This window comes from Nicotiana tabacum, chromosome 10, assembly GCF_000715075.1.
Source record: "Nicotiana tabacum cultivar K326 chromosome 10, ASM71507v2, whole genome shotgun sequence".
Classification (NCBI taxonomy): domain Eukaryota; kingdom Viridiplantae; phylum Streptophyta; class Magnoliopsida; order Solanales; family Solanaceae; genus Nicotiana; species Nicotiana tabacum.
The window spans coordinates 27,000,338-27,023,714 of NC_134089.1; the positions used below are offsets into that span (position 1 = coordinate 27,000,338).

General features: G+C 35.2%; 1 protein-coding gene across 1 annotated transcript; it reads right to left on the reverse strand.

The window, feature by feature from the left end:
* Positions 1 to 15,921: 15,921 nt before the first annotated feature.
* LOC107816113 (zinc finger protein 10-like) lies at positions 15,922 to 17,224 on the reverse strand. The gene has a single exon (XM_016641795.2). It carries the CDS (start codon positions 16,954 to 16,956, stop codon positions 16,126 to 16,128), a length of 831 nt encoding a protein of 276 aa, XP_016497281.1. The 5' UTR covers positions 16,957 to 17,224; the 3' UTR covers positions 15,922 to 16,125.
* Between the last annotated feature and the right edge of the window lie 6,153 nt (positions 17,225 to 23,377).

Consider the following 23,377-nt stretch of genomic DNA (forward strand, 5'->3'; position numbering starts at 1 on the left):
TGGGATCGGGTTGCACACCTGAAATAAGATGAAACTGAAAGTGAAAGTTGCCTTATTTCTCGTTATCCGTGTTAGAAGTTAAATTGTAGTTTCCTTACTATTCTTTGATATTTTATTTTATCTGCTACCTCCGGAGCATGTTTTCCCTTTCCCAGCTTTGATTGCTTATTACCTGTTTACTTTTCCGCCATATATTATATAACTGCACAGGTTTATTTAGAGTCTGCTCCTAGTCTTGTCACTACCTCGCCGGGGTTAGGCTAGACACTTACCAGCACATAGGGTCGGTTGTGCTGATACTACACTCTGTGCTCTTTTGCACATATCCAGGTCTTGGACAGCAGCAGTAGCGCGGGAGCCAGCTTTCAGTCCAATGAGACACCGAGGTAGCCTTGCAAGCGTACGTAGGCCCGGCGTCTCCTCTATCTTTATTTCAGTCTGTTATCTCATGTATTCGAGACAAACAGTTTATATTTTTCTGTCAAACGGTTGTATTTAGTACTCTTAGAAGTTCGTGAGTAATGTGACACCAGTTCTTGGGTAGAGGCATATGTTGATTTCCGTATTATTGTTCAGTTTCTTTAATTTAAGTCTTCCGTATATTCATTAAATTCCGTTGTTTTCATGCTATCACTGATAATCGTTTAAAGAAGTGATTTGTTAATGAAGTAAGCTGTTAAGGATTGGTTTGCCTAGCTCACATTAGTAGGCTCCATCACAACTCCCGAGGGTGAGAAAGCCGGGTCGTGACAAAGAGTATTAAGGAGGATAGCAAGTACAGATCTACAGCTTATAGTTGATAAGGGGAAGAATAGGAAAGAAAAAAAATGGATCAATCATTTGTATAGATAAGAAAAATGACTAGTTTCTAATAGGGCAAACCTACTTAGTAGGGATGCTAAAAGATGATACAATTTTGGTATTAAGCTAAATAGAATAGCTTATAGATTATGGTAGGGATATAAATTTGTAAATATATTTGTTAGGTGGAGATCAATAAAAAAATTCTTTCATCCAAAGACATGCATGCACCATTATATTGGCCAGAAAGCAGAAGTGGGTTGAGTTTCTAAAGACAAACGTATTCAAAAATTTATACATTTACCAAAAAATACATAAATAGCACACCTGAGATTTGGACTTTTATTTCTCTTAAAGTGAAGTGTATTAAAAATATAACATGTACCAAAAACTAACTTTTTACCTTTTCATGTGGTATGACTTTCCCACAAAGGGGATTGAATTCAACACACTTAAGTGCATGCGGCTCGCCATTGATTATTTGAATATATAGCTACACAAGACATGCACCATTGGCCAGAAAGCTAGAACTGGGGTGAGTTTGTCCAAAACTATTACGGTACTGCTACTATATGGTTTTGTGCTCAGTGGATTTCACTGAATGCTTGTCCAGGTAAACTGAAATTGGTATTTTTCAGACGATTTCTATTATGGTTAAAACAATTAACACTCTCACCAGGATTCTATTTTGCAACTCTATGAATTCGTGGAGAATCTTCTTCAAGAAACCTTGAGAGGCACGTCTTTCTTTTTGTACATTATCCCAAATAGCCATCCACCTAATTTTTAAATTAAAAATAACCGGCGAATGTATAATTCATATATATATATATGTGTGTGTGTATATATATATATATATATATATATATATATATATATATATATATATATATATATATAAATGTAGAATCTATGTATACCGACTAAAAAAATAAACATTGAATCTGGCCGGTTATTTGTGTAACAATCCCAAAAAATTACTAGCTTATTCTAATAATTAGTTGTTACTTGAAATTCCGAACAAAATTTTGATTGATAAGCTTCAGAACATCAGCAAAAATTATTTCAAAAATTTACTTATCTGGCCATCAAATTTATATTCCCTCCAATTCAATTTATATGACACACAAAAGCGGACCCATGATTTGGCACCGCACACCTATGTTGAAACCCTATATATGTGTGTGTATACATAGAATAAATCGGATAATTTAAATTAAAGTGACTCCAAGATTAACAGAAGCTCCTTTTGGTGCCGCTGGCGCAAGGCTAAACATTTCGTCCAAGAGGTTGGAGTTTTAAACTTATAATACAGACTGCCGCTATTTTAAAAGTTTTTTATTTTTTCCTTAGGACAATTTCGACCATAGAATATGTTCAACTTAAAAAAGTATAAACCAAGGTGCAAAACGCGAAGGAGCGAGGAATTTAACCCAAGTCACCAAGCACAAGATCAAATGCCTAGGCCAGTGCCCCCAGACAGAGTTTGTGTATTGGCACTCCCTGGAAAATATATAGTTTTTCTAAGGTTAACAGGTACCGGTGACCTCTCTCATGCCTATGTATGTTCGTCTCTGGTGGCAAGTTTCTGTATTAGTCCGTTCCAAAAAAATTAATATATTTATATATTTAAAAATAATTTAATTTTAAACTTTTTATTTTACCCACTTTACCCTTTATGAGAAGCTTCTATAGTCACACAAACATTATGGCTCCACAAAGCTTTTATTTTTTAAGCTTTTAGGACCATAAATTTCAAAAAAAAAAAAATATTCATTAAATTTTGCGCCGAATTAAACTACCTCATATAAATTGAAATGGAGAGAGCAGATACTAGAGGCTGATGATCTGCAAAGGAATCGCCTAACGTTCGAATCAAGGTTTTCTTTCTAGTAGAGAGATACTAGGTGAGTCCTTTGTGTTAACTTAAGTTTTGATGAATAGAATTACTCAGTAATTAGTCTAGAGGGAGATAACAAGTTTCTAGTTAACTAGTTGAGGCACATACAAATTAATTTTAAGTAAAACCCACTGTTTGTTAAAGAAAACTAATGAAATATAATAGACGCAGGTAATGTCTAATGTGCAATTACCTACAAAATCAAACATTGAGAAATGGTTTAGAAAGCCAATAAAAGGATTGAGTTTAGTTCCAGGGAACATAAAGGTCTTCACATGTACGTGCTATTTTGTTTCATTTTCATTGTTTTTTTAGCGAATGGTACGAAGTGAATCATTCATTAATCAAACACTCGTATTAGACACTTGTAAAATTTGCTAATTAGTACAGTCTGCCGGGAAATCAATCATTAATGTTCATGCTTTTGGCAACTACACTTTAATAAGTTCAGAACAATTTTACTCATGATGCCACATTTGGTTTGAATCTAGAATTATTTCGGTTTTTACTTTTCTTTCTTTACGGACAACAGATACATGCCTCTATGTCAAAATAATGGTTCGTCTCGAAGATAATTTTATGTACCTACAACAAATTTTCGCACCAATTTAAAATTTGCCTAACTTTATTTAACCTATAGAACTAACTTATGGAACTAGTTCTTTAGTTGTTTCTTGTTAATTGATTGCAGGTTAATGCAATTATAAGTAAATAACATTTGATTTTATGTCCAAAACCACCCGGCTAAAAGGTACAAAACTACAAGAGGCCAATGCTATGTCTATAGAGAATAGGAACCAGAAAGCTCACTCGGTCCAGCACACGTTCTAGCCCATTTACACAGGTCAACACACATTGGCCCAAAAATAATAAATTCTACTCTTTTAATTCCTATTTATGTGTTGCCTTTTTCTTTTTAGTAAGTTTCCAATAGAATAACATATTTTTATATTTAGTAACTTTTAAATCTAAAATATTCATTTCACCCTAAATGAGATGATAGGCCATATAAATATCTATGACTTATTTTAACTAAAATTTCAAAAAAAAAAAAATTCCTAAACTTCGTGCTCAATCAAACACCATCACATAGTTGGGACATATGAAGCAATTAAATTAGTCGAGCCAATTTTTCAACCACATTACAAGTATGCTATGTTTATTAGTCATCAAAACAACGTATAACTCTACAAATTTTAATATGATATCCATCATAAGACCAAAAAAGAATCATCATGAATTCAACTGTAATACTAAAGAATTACTGAACCCTACCAATCCTTAAAACAATTTTTGAAATTATAAAACTCCTCTCATCTAATCCCTCTACAACTATCGGATATTGATTCAACACAATCCACTATGGTGTCTTCCCCATCTATCCCAAGTTTTAAATAAAAATTAATAGATGGAATGCATGAAGACCAAATCAATATGATCATTGATTCTAATCTTGAAGGAAAATCTGAATCACATAATAAAAGAAATGGAGATCAATCCATCCACATAGATCAAGAGCAAACCAAAAGATTCAGTTATCTCCAGAGGACCTCCAAATAATATATCATCCATGGAGATTTTCAACCATAATCAAACTTTAAGGGAGAAGAATCCAACGCCATATTCTTAAAAGAAAAATTCAACACTTGTGGAAAATTAAAGAAAACTTCCCTCTGATTGATCTAGGGTCAGATTACTAGATTACAAAGTTTAATAATGAGGATAGTATGCTTAAAGCACTTCATAATGGTCCTTGGTTTATTTTTGGTCACTTTCTTTTAGTCCAAAAATAGGTTCCAAACTTCATTGCTTTGGAGGCAAAATAACCCAAGAAGCCATTTGGATTCGACTACCACAATTACCAACTGAATTCTATGATGGACTCATTATAAAGAAAGTTGGTAACAAAATTAGTAGATTATTAAAGATTGATGCATGTACATCCTTAACCCTTAGAGGAAGATATGATAGGCTTTGCATTGAAATTCCACTAGAAGTGCCAGTAACCCCATGTGTTTTCATTGGTCAACACAAACAAGAAATCCACTATGAGGGAGTTAATTTTTTATGTAGAAAGTGTGGCAGACTAGGGCACTCAATGTCCAATTGTCAATATTCAATACCAAGGACCACCCATACCAGTTCACAGGAAATTCAACCTAGCAACCAATCCATGGACTCTGATAGATCTCAAGACAAAATGGAAGATGTCTCTCTCCTTCCCAAGGAAAGCAACTGGCAAACGGTAGTGTTCCCAAGAAGAAGAAAACCAATCATAATACAAAGGTGATACACTCCATATCTGGTAAGTTTCATGATCTAATCACACCCCCTCCAGGTAACACTCCATCTCTTTCATTAAATGAAAATTCAATAGGAAGATCTCTCGTTAATAGAAATACCACCACTGCTGCACCTTCTAAGGTCCTTGGAAAACATCAGCTAGCTAGGAAGTACATTGCTACTGGAAATAAGTTCGATGCATTGGTTCCTCCGCCAAAGCTAGATAGTTTGGATAAAACTAAACTAGATATTAACGAATTAAACTGCATGACTAATGATGTGGCACCTAACTAACCTATGGATGTCCAAATGGCAAATATAAAAGAAAGCCAATTAAATGACATGCAAACTAATAATTCCTTACCTAAGGATAATGAAACCCTAAGTGACTCTATCAACAAGCATAATGATCTTTCTCCAAGACACGCCATCTTCAAAATGAACTCCTAATCACCTCTAAAGATAAAAAAATCGCTTGCATGGGTGATAACCCTCCTCTTCTAAGTGATATACACGTGTCCATGCAGCTTCTAAACAACTCACAAATGGCCAATGCAGCCAACCATGTTTCTACTACTAAATTTAACCAAAATCTTTTAAATCCCACTCCTCCAAGTAGCTACAAAGATATGCAGGTAGATACTACAATAGTAGATACCCTACTCTTTCGGTGAACTCAATACCAGCCCAAAAGAACTTAATACACTATCTAAATATAAACCACCAACAATCCTTTAAAAATACCAATGATCCCAATCTCTCATAGAAGGAGATATCGTCTAGTCCAAATATTAAGACACCAACGTGCTCTAAACATGGCAAATCCACCTCTTCCTCCAAACACTCCATCGAAGAACCAAATATTCTTCATTCAACCCCCACTACCCCAAGATCATCAACCCCTCTTATGGGTGGAACACGCACTAATGGGGCATGCAATAACATTCAATATGGTGTTGGATGGTCAAGAGACAGTCATTGTCCTTTAGAACTCTCACTTCCTAACCCAGTTAGTGTCAGAGGGAATGCACATGGCAATGAACAATTACCTCAACCATGTGTCGATGAACAACATCATTCACCCTCTTGCTCCATCGATGAACTTAAGTCAAGCTCAAGCCATGAGATCCCAGTGGAGCTTTCCACCCTACTTCAATTTCATCCAAAATAAAAATGTACAAGTGGAACTCTCCTTCTTTCCCCCGGGGGAAATCACCAACATGAACCCCATCTTCATGCCATAGTCCATCCCAGTGGATAATGTACAAGCTCAATCAAACCTCTACATGCAAATCGCTCCCTATGCAAATCCAGTTTAATAACAAAACCCTCCAAATGTTCCACCACAAATGCCACAACCTGCTCCACCACCAGTACAACATCTAGCTCCCCATGCTCAGCTCCGACCCAATGCACCAGAACCAGAAAATATTCAAATGGAGGAAGAAAAGGAGATAAACCTACTAGGGTCCGGACCAGTCCTAGAATTTTTAAGTCTCAACTAGGTAAACGTGTTTCTTTTCAGGGATCTACTAGAGAAAAGATATGTGCTTTTTTGCCCTCCAGCACTTTACAAGTACTCAATGGATGCGAGGCTCCCTCAAAACCCAACGGTGGGGAACCATGCAATGATCTTAGTCCCTTCACTAAGGAGGAACCAAGTGCTGCAAGCTCAGACGGACAATGGTCCAACAAACTATCATGCAATAATGTTTAGGCCTACTAACATTATTATATGTAACATCCGTGGAGGTAACAATGATAATTTCATGTTTAATTTTAGAGAAATGATAGATACGCATAGGCCATGCATGGTTATACTGTTGGAACGAGAATGGAAAATCACATCTCCTTCCTTAGTGATTTTGCCTTCTCTGAAATGATTGAGGTTCCAAGTGATGGTCAATCTGGAGGCATGATGATCCTCTGAGATTCTAGTATTGTTAAGATTCATAACTTTGTTAGGAGAAATTATAAGATTCATGCCACTATTGAGGTACTCCCCTCTTATACTTCTTGGCTTTTTTCATCTATTTATGCTAGCACTAAGATTGATAAAATACATGAGTTATGGAACAATATAGAAAATATTACTACTAGTTATAAGGGTCTTTGGTTATTAGGGGGGACTTTAACGATATCCTTAGTTCAAATGATAAGCTGGGTGGTAACCCCATTAACCGTAGGCGTAGCAACTCTATTTGAAATAGCATAAACAACTATCACCTACTAGACCTTGGTTATAAAGGGTGCAAATATAGTTGGTCTAATCATAGGAAAAAATCTAGGGGTTTAATTATGGAGAGACCTGATAGAATTTTTGTTAACAAGGATTAGTTATCTATATATCCTAAAGCAGTGGTCATACACCTTCCCAAGACCCATTCCGATCATAACCCCTTGTTACTCAATCTCTCCCCCAAAAATGTGAATCATTTTAGCAAACCGTTCCATTTAGAAACCATTTGGAGTAGACATGCGGACTTTATTAACTTAGTTAAAAAAATGTTGGTCAAATAATGACCTTATTGATGCTCAAAATATCTTTTGAGATAAGATTATTTTTTGAAAAAATGCAAACTTTTGTGATATTTTCAAAAATAAAAAAAGGATTCTTGCTAGACTAAGTGGAATACAATCTTCACCAAATTGCCAAACAAGTCATTTCTTACAAGACCTTGAATCAGAATTACAATATGAATATAACATTATTTTAAAAATGGAACATAACTTCTGAAAACTAAGATCTAGAATAAATTGATTAAATGAGGGTGAGGCAAATACCAAGTACTATCATATTATGGCCTCTAATCATAAACGTCGTAATGCTATTATGTATTTCACTAATAAAAATGGGGACTGGATCTCTGATCCTAACCAAATTCTAGACCATACTCTCTCCTTCTTTAGGGATGCCTTTAAGACCTCCAAAACATTCTCCCCTAACAACATTATCATAGGTGATGCCTCGTGCTTTAATAAGGTAGACCTAAGTAGCCTTGATAAACCTTTAAATAATATGGAAATCGCCAAGGCTATATTTTCCTTTAAACGTTATAAGGCTCCAGGCCCGGATGGTATTCATCCTTTTTTATCAGAAGTATTGGCATATCATTGGTGATTCCATAATAAACTTCTGTCACAGGGTTTTCAAAACCCAATCTCTGCCTAGTGGAACTAATGATACATTTATTTGTCTTATTCCTAAGTTTCCCAATGCAAATAACCTTAAAAACTTAATACCTCCTATAAGATAATCACTAAAATTATTGCTAATAGGATAAAACCCTCTGTCCCTTACCTCATTAGTCCTATAAAATCTAGCTTTATTAAGAATAGAAGAGCCTGTGATAATACCATTATCATCCAGAAAATTATGAATAACCTTCGTGGAACAAAAACATTCAACTTTGATATGATAATCAAATTAGATTTGGAGAAGGCTTTTAATAGACTGGAATGGTCTTTTGTGTATAAGACCCTTAAATATTTTCAATTTCCTCCCAAATTATCTCGTCTATTATGCATTGCATAAGTACTAGCTCTATGGTAATCTTAGTGAATGGTGCTAGAACAAATTATATCCAACCCAGTCGAGGTATTCGTCAGGGTGATGTCATATCTCCCTATATATTCATACTTTGTCTTGAACTCTTATCTAGAATAATAAACTACCAAGTAAACACTTTAAAATGAGATCCAATCTACTTTGGACGAAAAGGTTTTCCATATTCTATTTGTTGAAGATATAACCCTAATGCGAAAAGCAAATAATAAAACAGCTCATTGCATAAAATCATGTATGGTATTTTTTTTTTGTAAGGAATCTGGGCTAGCCATTAATACCTCTAAATCAACAATTGTCATACCTAATTATTGTCCCCAGGACTTCAGGTTATTTCTTACAAGCCTCTTTGGTATAAAATCCACCAATAAATTTGGTAAGTACCTTGGCTTTCCAATAATCAATCACTCTCTTACCACTAAGGACTTCCAATTTATCATAGATAAATGCAAACCAAGTTGTCCCATTGGAAATGCTCTTTCCTAAACATGACAGGTAGGACTACTCTAGCTTCTAGTACCTTAAGTGCAATCCCTACTCACTCTATGCAATACATCTTTCTCCCCCCTAAAATCTTAAAGAAGATAGTTAAAATTCAAAGGAACTTTATTTGGGGATCCACTAGCACAGCTAAAAAACTTCACCTAATTAGCTTCCAAAAGGTTACTAAGGATAAAAATGAGGGAGGGTTGGGTATTCGGCCTGCTAAAGCTAAAAATTTAGTTCTTCTCTCAAGCCTTGCATGGAGACTATTAAAAAACCCTACCACTCCCTGCGGCCACCTGATTATGGCCAAATATGCCATAAAAAATCCATCACTAACACCTCTTTCATTTGGAAATCTATCCTAAAAGGATGGAAAGTGTGCAATAAGGGAATTCTTTGGCATCCAACTATTAATTCAAGGATTAACATTTGGTATACCAATTGGATTTATAACTCAAAATCCCTTAGAAGCTAAATAGAATTGCCTCTAAGTAGGGACGGCCAAATTCTTACTATAGGAAGCCTCATCAATAACAAGGAATGGAATACAAAAGATATTTCCTTTGACTTGCCCAGTGACATCCTTAACAATCTTACCATTACCCTCGTCCCTAGCGAGGGATCAAATATTGGTAAAACTAGTTGGTGCCTCAACTCAAATGGTCTTTTTCCACCAAACCTTGCTATAAACTCCTTTCTGAAGATAATCTAACTTCCAAGTCTTTTGAGTGGATTTGGAACCTCAATTGCCCAAATAAAATAAAGTTCTTCGTTTGGCAATGCATACACAATCATATTCCTTTCCGAGCCTACCTAACCAAAATAGATATCAATATTGATGTTACTTGTACCATTTGCAAATCTAGGATATAGGACGTCCAACATATTTTTGTTAATTGCCCAGTCTCTAATCGTCTTTATAGAAATATGGGTCTTCCCTCCATAAACATTATTACTGACACTAATTGGCTAGTAAAGTTGCGGGATATCTTTATTCAAAACTGTAACCTCCATATAAGGTGGACTACCTTATGTCCCTTCTCCATATGTGACCTATGGAAAAACAAAAATAATAACAATATCAACATCTTAACAACTATCTAGAAATAGGGAAAATTATCCATCCATCTTGGGAATTCAATTTTTTCACAGAAAAAAATCCTTTCTTACAAAAAACAGTTACAATCGAGATCAATTGGAATAAACCTCCTAAAGGTATGATAAAATGAAATTGTGATGGTACCTTTTCTAGTAAAAATAATGCTGTTGGGCTTGGTGAAGCATTCCGAAATAGTAATGGAGATTGGTTGGGATACCACAAAGCAAGCCAAGCAATTTCTCCTATACATGCAGAGCTGTGGCATTGCTAGAAGGACTAAAGATTGCAAAAGAAATGAACTTCCTAAACCTGAAAATTGAACTGATTGTACGAATGTCATCAAACTAGGATAGCTATAACTTCTTCAATATTGTTTCTGGAGGCAGATGGTTGATGCACCAATTGAAGCTCCCACACCTGAAGCATAATTTCAGGGAAGGAAATAAGGTGGCACACATACTGGCAAAGCAAGCTATCAAGAGCCCACCATCAATAAAGTGTTTTTACCATGCCTATCCACTCTTTTTTGTCAAACAAGAAGTGATCAAGAACAAGCATGGAGTTTGTAATAGTTTTAGAAATATTTCTACTAATGTTTGTAACTATCTGGCAACTATGGTCAACAGTAATGCCCTAAAAATATCTACTATGCCTATGTAGTTTTATTCTGTTTTAAGTAATATAATATATCGATGTGTTGCGTTCAAAAAAACAAGAATTCAACGGTAATAATTTCTATCCATCTAAGTCTTGTAGAGTTACACAATATATTTGCTTGTGGGGATAATACATACTGTCACAGGGGTGATTTGTGTCACTCAAACTCAGCCCGAGGTTCACCTCCGTGCGGCAGTCAAGCCCAGCCTTGACTTCAGCCTTTCCAACACTTAGTTTTATTTTTAGGGACGTTTGAACTTGAAATGAAAATAGGCAGCAAAATCTGTAAATAAAGGCACACGATATACAGGAATTTCTTCCCAACTTGTATTAATGAGTGAATACAAGAACACAAAATCCAACCCTATGGCCAAGACAAAGAATTCCCTAATTCCCTGCCCCAAAATAGTTTTCTCACCCTTAGGAAAATACTTAGATGATTTTTGGCTAACAATGCCTTAGACTAAGTTTCTGCCCCGTTTTGGACAGCCTAGGCAAATATTTAAAGGCTACAAATCAGTTGACAAAGCCCCAACTGATGGGCAACAAGTTAAGACAAAGTAGAAAAACGTGGGCACACTTTTAGGCCATGATTAGCATGTCTTAGAAGAGGTTGCAACTGCCAACTGCTTCCCTTGTGCTTGGCACATGTTTTTCCAACTGCTGCTTGTGCACAGTTTGGTCCGATTTCGCCCAGCTGCTTTGTGCCAAGGCTGGCATTGCGCCCAACCTTGTCTTTGATACTGCTCCGCGCCAATGTCATTGCCACAGCTTGCCATCCACTGACTTAGCCGCACACGTTCATTGTCAAAGCTGCCAGCCCTTGTCAAGTCGCCCCCGACTTGATCAAATCTGTCCGTATCATTTGCCTTTGCTTGTCCCGCCTTGCCTTTCCTTGCCTTGCCATGTCTTTGCCCCTGCTTAACGTGGCTTTGCCTTGCCATTGTTTTGCCAACCCGCACATCTAAGTAAAATGCGCCTTGCTTCCGTTCAAGGTGCGTTTGTCGAACCCTGCATTGTCCGTCATGCCGAGCAGCCCTTCATGATGTTGCCCCATTTTTCAGGTTGTGTGCCAAGGCCATCATGAAAATCCTTGCCACAACCCACACCTGCCGAGGACCTTTGTCAGGGGGTTAACACATACCGAGTAGAATAGTCCATGAATGCAAGCTAATCTGACTATGATGCGTCGTCTTTAATGGATTGTCTGCCCTAAACTTAATTGTTCTCAATTCTCATATGCCCAGAACCAAAAGCCTACGGGAAGTTGTCTTTCGTTTACAGAACAAATATATATGTTGATATATCTCAAATTAAATTCATCCTTTCCAAATAATTTCTCTTTACTTTTATTCTCTTTTTACTTATCTCTAGGTGCCACTAGGGTTGGGTACCAGTCAGATGCGGCTCAACGACATTGGTAAAATAAAGCCAAACCTCAATTAGAGGCCTTAAATTTATATAAGAAAATTTAATAAGTTTGTAATGGCGGTACACCGACCATCTTGTACGTATTTTGATCATTCATTCATTTACCGCTAGCTTTTATCATTGCAAATATTTGTTAATTATACTCATTACGACCTACATAATATTTTATAAGAAACAATAATGGTGATTAAGATAATACTTTTATAAATTCTCATAATCTAACAATCTCAATTTAGTACCATAGATATATGTCAATATAATTTCATACATTTAAAATAGTTAAGGTCTATTTCGAAAAAACAAATGGCATAATCCATTCTATATAAGAAATAATAAACTCTAAAAGATACTACAAGGTACTTCATTCTTTAATAATCAAAGTCATCAAATTATTTATTTTCATATATTACATATTCATTAACTCAAGTTATTCATTTGAATAGCCTCTTCACATTCCAAACAAAACAAATATAAAATTTAAGTAGTATCTTTTACTAATAATTTTATAATATGTATAGTATACAATTTAAAAAATTTGGGGCCTTCAATTCTAGAGGGAATTAAAGCAATTGCTTTAGTGGCTTCACCCTAGAGCTGGCACTGGTACCAGTTCTAGGATTCAAGTTTCCCCAATTACGCATAGGGAGAAGACCGCCAGCATCTACCAACATCCATCCTTCATTTTTATTTTTGAGTATGCGTGGATTCGAGACGTAGAATCACCTCATGATGGGATGCGATTCTTCCCGAGAATCCGAGTGATGGAGGATGCTTTGTGTATCCGGCAGAGACCATTTTTATACCCAAAAAAAATAAAAAAAAAATGACGCGTGTATTAGATTAAATAGAAACTATGTCAGACAGATTCCCAAATTATTCTACTGATCGAAGAAACCTTTTCTTTAAAGGATATATAGTCTATTCAGCCAATAAATTAGAGCTATATCAATCTCGTGAAGTAAGAACCTTGTTTCCATGCAAATATACGTGTACCTATCAAAGGAAAAACTATAAACAACTTCAAGTATTAATTATTTTCTTACTATAACAGGTCATACTTACACGTATATCTTGGAATTACCAAATTCTCTAAAATGAGAAAACACAGGCTAGCTGGGAATAACTCTCATTCCCTTCACTAAATTCTATATATGCGACTGCTACCCCATGTGCTCTTCTGTCCCTTACCCCTTTCTTAAAAACTTAATTCCCCCCTGCATTTCTCCAGCCATGTCCAACTCAATAACCCTAATCAAGACAAACCCTAGCCAATTACCTTATTAATGCCACCCTACACATATCTAGAGAGGAAGTCAATATCCAACCGATTCAATTTAACTCAGTACTTCGGACATTAAACCAGAGGCGGAATCACGATTTAAAGCATACTTATTAGTTCCGAATTTTAATTCTTTTGAGTTACTGAATTTTGGTTTAATAATTATGTATATTACATAAATTTGTTAAGACATACCAAACTCGCATCTTACACTCTAGCTCCGCCACTATATATGTGTGTGGGAAAAAGTCTACTAAATTCAAAAAAATATTTAAATTTTAAATTATAATTTTAAAAGTACAAGTTTAGTGCTAATACATAACCTCAAAGATTAAACACGTCAAGTTTTATAAATTCTGAATCGAACACGCGCGCATATATATATATATATATATAGATAGATAGAACTTTTTTCAAAACCAATGCCACTATTTTCTTTCCAGTTTGAAATATGCCCTTCTCTCAACACATTATTTCCTTTCCCCCTTTGGCAATCACTCTATGACATACCTCCCAACATTAAAAGCATGCAGAAGAACAGAGAAAAAAGAAGAAAAATAATTAATGATAAGAAACAAGATTACAATTGATGTATAAATGGCGTATATTAAAAGATAGAAGCTCGAATACTAGGTCTAGGGATAGGGTATAGAGAGAGAAAGAGGCACATTCTTTGAATTTCTTAAATTCTACTCCTTCATTGTATACGTTTATTTCATTCATTCCTTATCCTTAATTACATGTAGAGTAGGTGAAGAAACCTAGCTATAATAATTATACACTCAGAGGTACAAACAAAAAAAGGCTTAGTTAAAGACTAAGATCAGAGTCATGATATGATAATATTCTTTTTGGCGATTAAAAAAAAGTATATATATGATACTTAAATGGATTGATTCCTTGTAGTTGGTGGCAATTTTGGAAGGATTGAGAAATACAGAGGAAAAAGTGGGAGAAGAGAACACAAGTATATGGCTTTATTATGCTGAGAGGACACTAATCTTAACTGTAAAAAGTTCTGAAACAGATCTCTGGTGGGTGATGGATAATAATACAAGGAAAAGGGAATCCATGTTGTATTGTATCTGACTTATATGTACCCTTATAAATAAATAAATACCCTCAAAAAGCTATAGTGTCTGCTAGTTTTGTGAGTTAGTTTTATATTGTACTGACAGAATGTCAGTGAGGTATTGAATGGGAAAAAGAGTTTACTGCATTCCATGCAGTTTTTAGTCAGTTTCTTAACCCCTTATACCCCACATAGGTTGATCAGCCAAATATCTTGAACTACTGTATTAAGGATCACCCCTCTCGACTCCACACACTCAACTAAGGGTGTGAAAAAAACAAAAAAATAAGGGTGTGTTTGATTTGATGGAGAATGGTATTCACAATAAGTCATTTTCTGGTGTTTAGCTGTCAGAAAATATTTTGCAGTTAAAACATTTTCCATCAAATGGAAAATATGACTACTATCACTTGTGGGCAGGAATCACTTTCTTTCACGATTATATCAACTCTTAACTTTATACTACTGGTTTAACCATTAGACATTATTATCAATCTTAAAAAGGGCAGCCCAGTGTAAGAAGCATCCTGTATTTACGCAGGGTTCCGGGAAGAGCCGCACCCTAGGGTGTGATGTAGACAATCTGCTCTAATGCAAGCGTTAGTGACTACTTTCACGGCCTGAACCCGTGACCTATAGGTTACATGGAGACAACTTTACAGTTGCATCAAGGCCTCCCTTCATTATGATCAATCTTAAGTACTCAAAGATTTCATTAAAACACTATTCAGTTTGTTGATATTGTTACCAATCCTTAATAAATGCTTTTTCTAGAAACTATTTTTCACAATCCTATATGAAACCAAAAAAATATTTTCCAGCGATTAAGTCATTTTACGAAAAATATTTTTCAGAAAACGACTTCCACCATAGCAAACGCACCCTACGAAGAAGAACGAAAACCTTCTTGATCCTTTTGACACCTTCAAAACCTTCAACTTTCTTCAGCAAGACTTGATACTGAAGAAAAAGCTTTTTGTTCTACCAAATTAAGAGTGAGATCTTTCTTTGTTATGTTTTCTTAAACTCAAACATCAGTGCAGTTGTTGATTCTCAGCATATTAGAAGCTAATCCGCACTTATTGCGTTTAAGAAACTCTTAAAGAGAAAACAAAAAACTTGAAAAAATTAGATTCTCAAAGGCAACCCTAAATATAACATTCTAGTAAGAGTCAATCAGTTTGTAACACTTGTATCATGGTCTGAGAACTCGACAATTATTCCCTAGAATTCATCGATTATGTTGTCTAAATTTCCTGGAGATACATATGCAAATAGCATATGATCCATAAGCTCAAAATTTAAAACTCACACACATATAATGTTTGACAAAAGACCTTTCTCATGCTTAGAGAAATATTTGAAGCCTTTCATAATATCCTTAAGTCATTCTTACACTCTGCAAGTAGGAAAAAAAAAGTGAAAGAAAGAGGAGGGAGAGTGAAACATACAGAAAGAAATGAACAAGAGATTGACAAGTTGTTGTGATCATCATAGGAGTTGTATTTTTGTAGGCAACCAATTTTTGCAAATTCACTTCACCTTAGAATTTTCAAAGCCTCAGCTCAAGATCCAATTCCTCTATAGCACTAGGGATCCTTTCAAGTGCTTCTGATTGAGGACGACACCTTTCCATTGAACTTGTTTTAGGGAAGAGATTCGCAAATGGAGTATTATTTTCCTCATCAACTCTCCTTCTTTTGCAATTAGTAATTGCAACATGGTCTTGTTTAGCCCTAGAGTTAGAGTCTATGACTTCTAGATTCCTCTCTACTTTCTTGAAATCTATAGATTTCAACTTTTTCTCTTCATGATTTTTCACATTTGAGAGACAAGAATTTTTGTCAGCCACCAAGTTTGACCATGAAGGAGGGGATGACAACTTGTTCTTGCTTTGTTCTTGGACAATTGATGAAAAGGAAGAATGAGTTGCTAAGGTCTTTTGAGATGAAACCCTAATTGGCAAGGGATCAGAATAAGGTGACCTTAGAACTCCATGGTCAGAGTCAGAATTAGGGTGGTACATAAAGGTACAGATTTGATGAGAAGGGTATTGAACATGGCTATTATTGTGATGAGGAGGAATAAATACTTGATGTTGGTGATCACCACTTGGAATATTAGATGGAGGAGATTGCTTCATTCTTGCTCTATCCCTTCTATGAACATTCATATGACCACCTAGAGCTTGAGCTGACCTGAATTCTCTTCTACAAAAGCTACAAGTATAAGATCTTGGTGGCCATATACAACCTCCTAGAGCTCCAGCAGCATCTTCAGCAAACGCTTGCTCCTCCCACGAATCGCCATATGAAGAAGGATTATTTGATAATGTCATGTCATGTTTTCTCTTTGCACTCATCCAATATCTTGCTTGTTCCATTTCCCCTCACAATTTTAGAATCAAGGGATACACAGAGTTGGGATTGTCCTTGTTTGATCAAGATTTTGACGCGAAAAGAAAAAACTACAAGAGAATAATATTGTTGGGAAGAGATGAAGACATTTGATGAAGGATATTGAGCCAAAAGTTGTTTAAGTTAGGGAAGAGGAAGGTGTAGTGGTGGGTACTCTAGAGACCATCTCATGCAGCTACTCTTTTGGTTTTTAGCAGTCTTCAAATAAGGAATAGTAGTAGAAGACCAATATTAATACTGTGCATTACTGAGATCGTTGAAGTTTTATACACTTGCGTTAGAAGTATAAATTTTTTTAAATTATTACTATAATTATTTTTTATACCTTCCGCGAAAAACTTAAATCCCTACCGTAACAACAATCTCTTGTACGGGTTTCTTAATCTAGTGGGTGGGGTCCTCATATGCCCTCTTCCTCTACGGCGAGAACAGTCGAGTGTAAACTGAGATCATCTGATATTCACTGATTTAACTCTGTGTGTGTGTGTGTTGGGTTGGGCTGGGGGGGGGGGGGGTTGTTGACATAATAAACCCTCAAAAGAAAATGAAAAAGAAAGTAATTGTATGCTATATGTTTAACAGTGCTAACAAACCCTAGAGCTAGGTTTTCACATTATATTGATAAAAAAAAACTAAAAATTCTTGGTTTTTTCTTGAGCATGACAACAAATTAGATTCAGCTTAATAGTCTTTCAATATCGTAGCGGGGACACATGTCAATCGACGTGACAATCATGCCTACTTGACAAAGCCTTTTTCATTCAATCTCCTATCAAACGAAAAAGGATTTCTGGTGACACAAAAGTTGTCCTTGACTCTTTCATCTTTTAAGATAGGAGCTCCTAGGCAAAAAAGACGATGCTCTCATTTGGGGATGTGCTGGGGAAATGATGCGTCTCTTCAGTCCATTTATAATTTGAATCGAAAAATGCCCCTAACAATATTTATTGTGTTATTTTTGCAATCTCTTATATAACTTTTCGAAGAAGATCATATAACTAAAGAAACATTTTTAATGGATTACAAAACGAAATCTCCCGAGATAGATTCGTACACACGCGAGTTTTATGTAGTAAATGACAGGAATATTGACAGTCACATTATATTGAAGAAGCACGAAGGCCAAAGCTGTCAAATTTGGGCAATGAGCAGAATGCAACATTGCTAGATGAATAGGCGCAGGTTTGAAGTCTCTAAGTTCCATGCCCTTGTGACTTTTCCCTTGGTAACACAACTTAAAATATTAAATCACGTTGAAGTAGATAACACAAATAGAAATCAATTAAGAGCCTGTTTGGAACATATTTGTTTGGCCAAGTAATTACTTGGTCAGCATGAAATTTGGTGTAATTGGAGGGGTATAATTACACTCTCTAATTCTCTAGGGGGAAGTGAGAATTGATGGTAATTACACTGTGTAATAGATAGATTAGTTTTGTCAAATATTTGAATAATGTTATGACAATATATTTATAAATATTGGTTTTATTTTATCAAATATGAATTCCATAATGTTCTTACAAAACGTACTTTTTTTAGTTTTTGTAAGTATCTAATATATATATATTTAGTTTTACAATATTAGTTATAAATATTGTAAAACTAATTAATATATATTCGCAAAAAAATATACATCTTAAATACCAAATATAATATTATTTATAATTATAAAAATTTATATGTATATATTTATTATATTAACCTTTAAGTTTTGATAATTACTTCATTTAAAATTTAGTTTATCGGTGTAATTATACTTGTGCTAATTACACCAATTCTAATTACCTAGTGGATTTTCAAACATACCCTAAGTTTGTTCCTTTACATTGGTATACGATGAAGGAGAATTTACTAGAGGTGATGATTAGATTTCGTATGAGTACAATTGAGATTAATCAAACATAAGGTGAGCTCTTTAAGCAAAGAAACATGCTAGAGCAAGAAATTAACTTGTTTGAAAAGATCAGATTAAGAGCCCGCTTGGCCAAGCTGCCAAAATTTGCTTATTTTGAAAAGTACTTTTTTCAGAAGTACTTTTAAATTGTTTGTGTTTGACCAATTCATTTAAGAAGTACTTTTTGGAACATTTGGTGAATAATCATTTCAAAAAGTGCTTTTGAGTGTCAAATTACCAAAAAAAACAGTATCAAGGTCGTATAATTCTTTTAAACATCAAAATGAACTTAAATATTTATCATAATTATTTTTTATTTTATGTAATTAAAATATAAAACATAAAGTAAACAAACATATTAAATATTTAAATCAATTTTACATATATAGTTATACTAAAGTATATGATATTATCTAGTATAATTACTTATTTTTATATGATGATACTATAAATTAGAAGTCTATCCACAAATTACTATATATTGATAATCCATCATGAAATAATAATTAAAGTCACTCACACATGATAATACTTCTCAACAATTTTATCTCTACTTCTATAACACAACGCTTCAATATTAGTAGAAGACTTGCCTCGCATTTCTAAAGGAAAATCAGAAGGCTGATCTCCTTCATCAATCTCTGCAGTAATGTCTTCACTAGCATAATAGTTGAATTCTTTATCGGTAAAAGAATGTTGTCGGATGAGATTATGTATAGTCATGGTAGTTGTAACTGGATGATTTTGAGTGTCAAACTTGGTGGTATTGAGCGTAAAATAAAAATAATTTTAAATATATATAAAAATCATAAAAGAAATACTTAAATATGCTTAAATTCTAATTCAAAAAGAGTAACTAATTATTAGCGACACATATAATTTATTTATTTTAAAAAAAATTAAATTCAACAAGAAACTATTTATTACCTAACCTTACTAACTTTGTCCTAAAATGCCAAGTGGCCTATTGTGAGGCTGCCACTTGACTAAATATGTATGCATTTTCTTCTTCTTTTAATAATATATAGATAGATTATGCAATGCAATTGTAAATTTATTACCTATTTATAGGTCATTTTCACAAATCAGATTTGATAACTATTTTAAAGATTTGGGAACTAATAGAATATAATAGAAAAAATTATAAATAATTATTTGTAGGAAGAGAATTGATAATCCAAAGAAGATGCAGATAATTTGTTTTAGTGTGAAAAAAGAAGAAGATAATTTGGAAAGTTACAAGACATTACACAAAGAAAAGATAAAAAAACAAGAAAAGTCAATAAAAAGATTGAAAAGTTACAATATGATTCATATATATGATATCTTTAATTTTAATAGGATGGTAAAAACTAGAAACAAAAATGAAAAGAAAATACTTAAATTAGTAAGGGATAATTTGGAAAATATAAATTTATGGTGAGGATAGTTTTGTCTTGAATAAATTAATTTTCTACATCTGCTTCTACTTCTTCCCAAAAACAGAAAAACTGCTTCTGCTGCTGGCAAAAAATACTTCTTTGTATTGGCCAAACAACTCAAATTTTAAAAAGTACTTTTTAGGGGGAAAAAGTACTTTTGGCATTCTAGAAGCTTTGCCAAACATGCTCTAACGGAGAAAAATATAAAAAGCCTTCCCTTAAGCTTTATTTGGTTGATCCATAAAATCCAAATTCAAAGCATATAAGTACTTAACTTATACGGATATAAGATAAACAATATTTGCATCCTTGTAATTTAAATGCAATATTATAGTAATTGTGATAGGATAGGTATATAGTACACTTACATTCAAACTCTTTTATTTCCTTGTACGTAGTGTATCAATAATAGGAATCCTCAATGATATAAAAAAGCTAGCAACCTCTCCTTTATGAAGGTAGTTTATGTATTTGTTTCTCCAGTCCCTCCATTCTTTAGATCTGACGGCAATGTTTTCCTTTCTGAAGGTATTATATATATTTGTTTCTCCAGTCTCAAGTCAAGCTTGTCGAGTTCACCTCGGCATGACTTTCTGTAACGATCCGGCCGGTCCTTTTATGAGATACTGCTCCGTTTCCCTCATTTCTGCTTCTTATTGCGTTGTTCAGCTGTATTTTGTATTATCGGGTTGGTTGGCTCGGGTTTAGAGAGGTCTTGGTAAGGTTTGAGACACTTAGTCTTTTTGAGTGAGCTTAAGTTGGAAAAGTCAACCATATGTTGACTTATATGTTAAAGGGCTCGGATGTGAGTTCTAATGGTTCGGATAGCTTCAGAAAGGTAATTTGGGACTTAAGAGCGGGATCAGAATGTGTTTTGGATGTCCGGAGTAGATTTAGGCTTGAATTGGCGAAATTGGAATTTTGGCGTTTTCGAGTTGATAAGTGAGATTTTGACATAGGGGTCGGAATGGAATTCCGTCTATTGCAGTAGGTTCGTTATGTCATTTTGGGATGTGTGTGTAAAATTTTAGGTCATTTGGACGTGGTTTGATAAACTTTTTGATCAAAAGCGACATTCGGAAGATTTTGAAACATTAGGCTTGAATCCGATGTGTTTTGGTTGATTCGATATTGGTTGAAGTATTTTGAAGGTTGGTATAAGTTTGGATAGTGGTATAGGTCTTATTGGTGCTTTTGCTTGAGGTCTCGGGGACTTCGGGGTGATTTCGGATGGTTGGCGAAAGATTTGAGTTGGGTTTTGGCAGCTGAAGTTTTTCCCATTGCTGTCATAACCGCACATGCGGCTAGGGGACCGCAGGTGCGGTCTCGCAGAAGCGAAATTGGAGTCGCAAATGCGGCCAAAGAGAGTGTCAGCTGGAACCACAGAAGCATTTGAAGAAGCTCACCTGCGATAGTGCAGGTGCGGGATTTGCATCGCAGATGCGACGCCTGGATTTTTAAGTGGGGACTACAGATGCGGTGTTGGATCGCAGAAGCGGTATCGCAGAAGTGTGAATGGGGCCGCAGGTGCGAAAAGCCTTGGCCAATGTGTCTAAAAGAATTCCTTCGCAAATTTTGAGTTGTTCTTCACCATTTTTATTCGGGTTTGAGCTTGGGGAAGCCATTTTGAAGAGGGATTCAAGGGATAACATCTGGAGGTAAGATTTTTGAACCTAATAATCGATCCTATGTCATTATTTCACTGATTTGCCTTGAAATTAATGGAAATTAAGGGTAAAATATTGGGGACTAGGGCTTGGTATTGGAGACCTTGACTTGAGGATTTGAGAGACCATTTGTGGTTGGATTTTGGGACTTTTGATATGTAGAACTCGTGGGGAGATATGGAATCTATTGGTATGAATTTTATCAAATTTAGAGACATGGGCCCGGGGTCGGGTTTTGGTTAATTTCGGGATTTATGTTGTAAATTGATTATTTTTGCATAGGCTTCGTTCTGTTAGCATATTTTGACATCGTGATTCTGATTTTTGATAGATTCGACGTGAGTTGAGACCGATTCGAGGGGCAAAGGCATTGTGAGCTAGAGTTTGGACCGGATAGAGGAGAGTAATGATTGTAAGTGTTGTCCTGAGGGTATGAAACCCTGAATTTCACATCGTTGTACTATATTGAGGTGACACACATGCTAGATGACAAGCGTGGGGTCGTGCACCGTTGGGGATTGCGACTTAGTCCATCCCGAATGACTGTTTTACCGCGTATTTGATTGAAAACTATTTGCTATCATCATGTTTTGGGATGCATGCCATATTTGGGCCTCGTACCAACTATTTGGACCCTTAGGGGATTTTTACTGCTATTTCCTCACTGTTTTGATTTTATATTTGTACTCAGTAATCCTATATTATACTGTTTTTATAACTCAGCCATGTTTACTTTGTTTTTAACACTTTAAATGATATTTTGGGCCGAGCATCATATTTTACTATGCCCGAGTGGCTTTTAGAGATTTCTAACTGAGTAGCGCCGAGGCCCTGTGTTGTGAGGATTATTATGGGATCAGACTACACACCGCAGCAGTGTTGTACTGATTATGATTATGAGGTCAAGGGACTGAGTTGTACACCACAAGGTGGTTTGATATGAAGCCGAGAGCCTATTGATTATGCCATGAGATGGCTTGATATTGCGCTTGGGCCATAAGAGGGCCCTCCGGTCTATACCCCCCAGTGAGCGCGAGTACCCATTGTGATATGAGATATAGCCCGAGAGGCTGGTATTGTTCCATGTTATTGCCCGAGGGGCTGATTCTGTTGACATTGTGCTCGAGGGGTAGATTTTATGTGTTTATCTTTTCTAGATACTTTTCATTTACTTGTTTAACTATTGAAAATGTGTTTAAAATAAGCTTATTCTGAACCAAGGTGTTTTATAGGATTTCACTATTTTATTACGTTTATTTGGGTTTACTCTGCTTCTTTATAGTATGTTGTTGTCTTTTTACGTGATTTCTTATCGCTTAGTCTTCATTTACTGTTATTACTCACAAAGTTGGAGTACTCACTTTACTCCCTGCACCATATGTGCATATTCAGGAGCTTCAGGTCC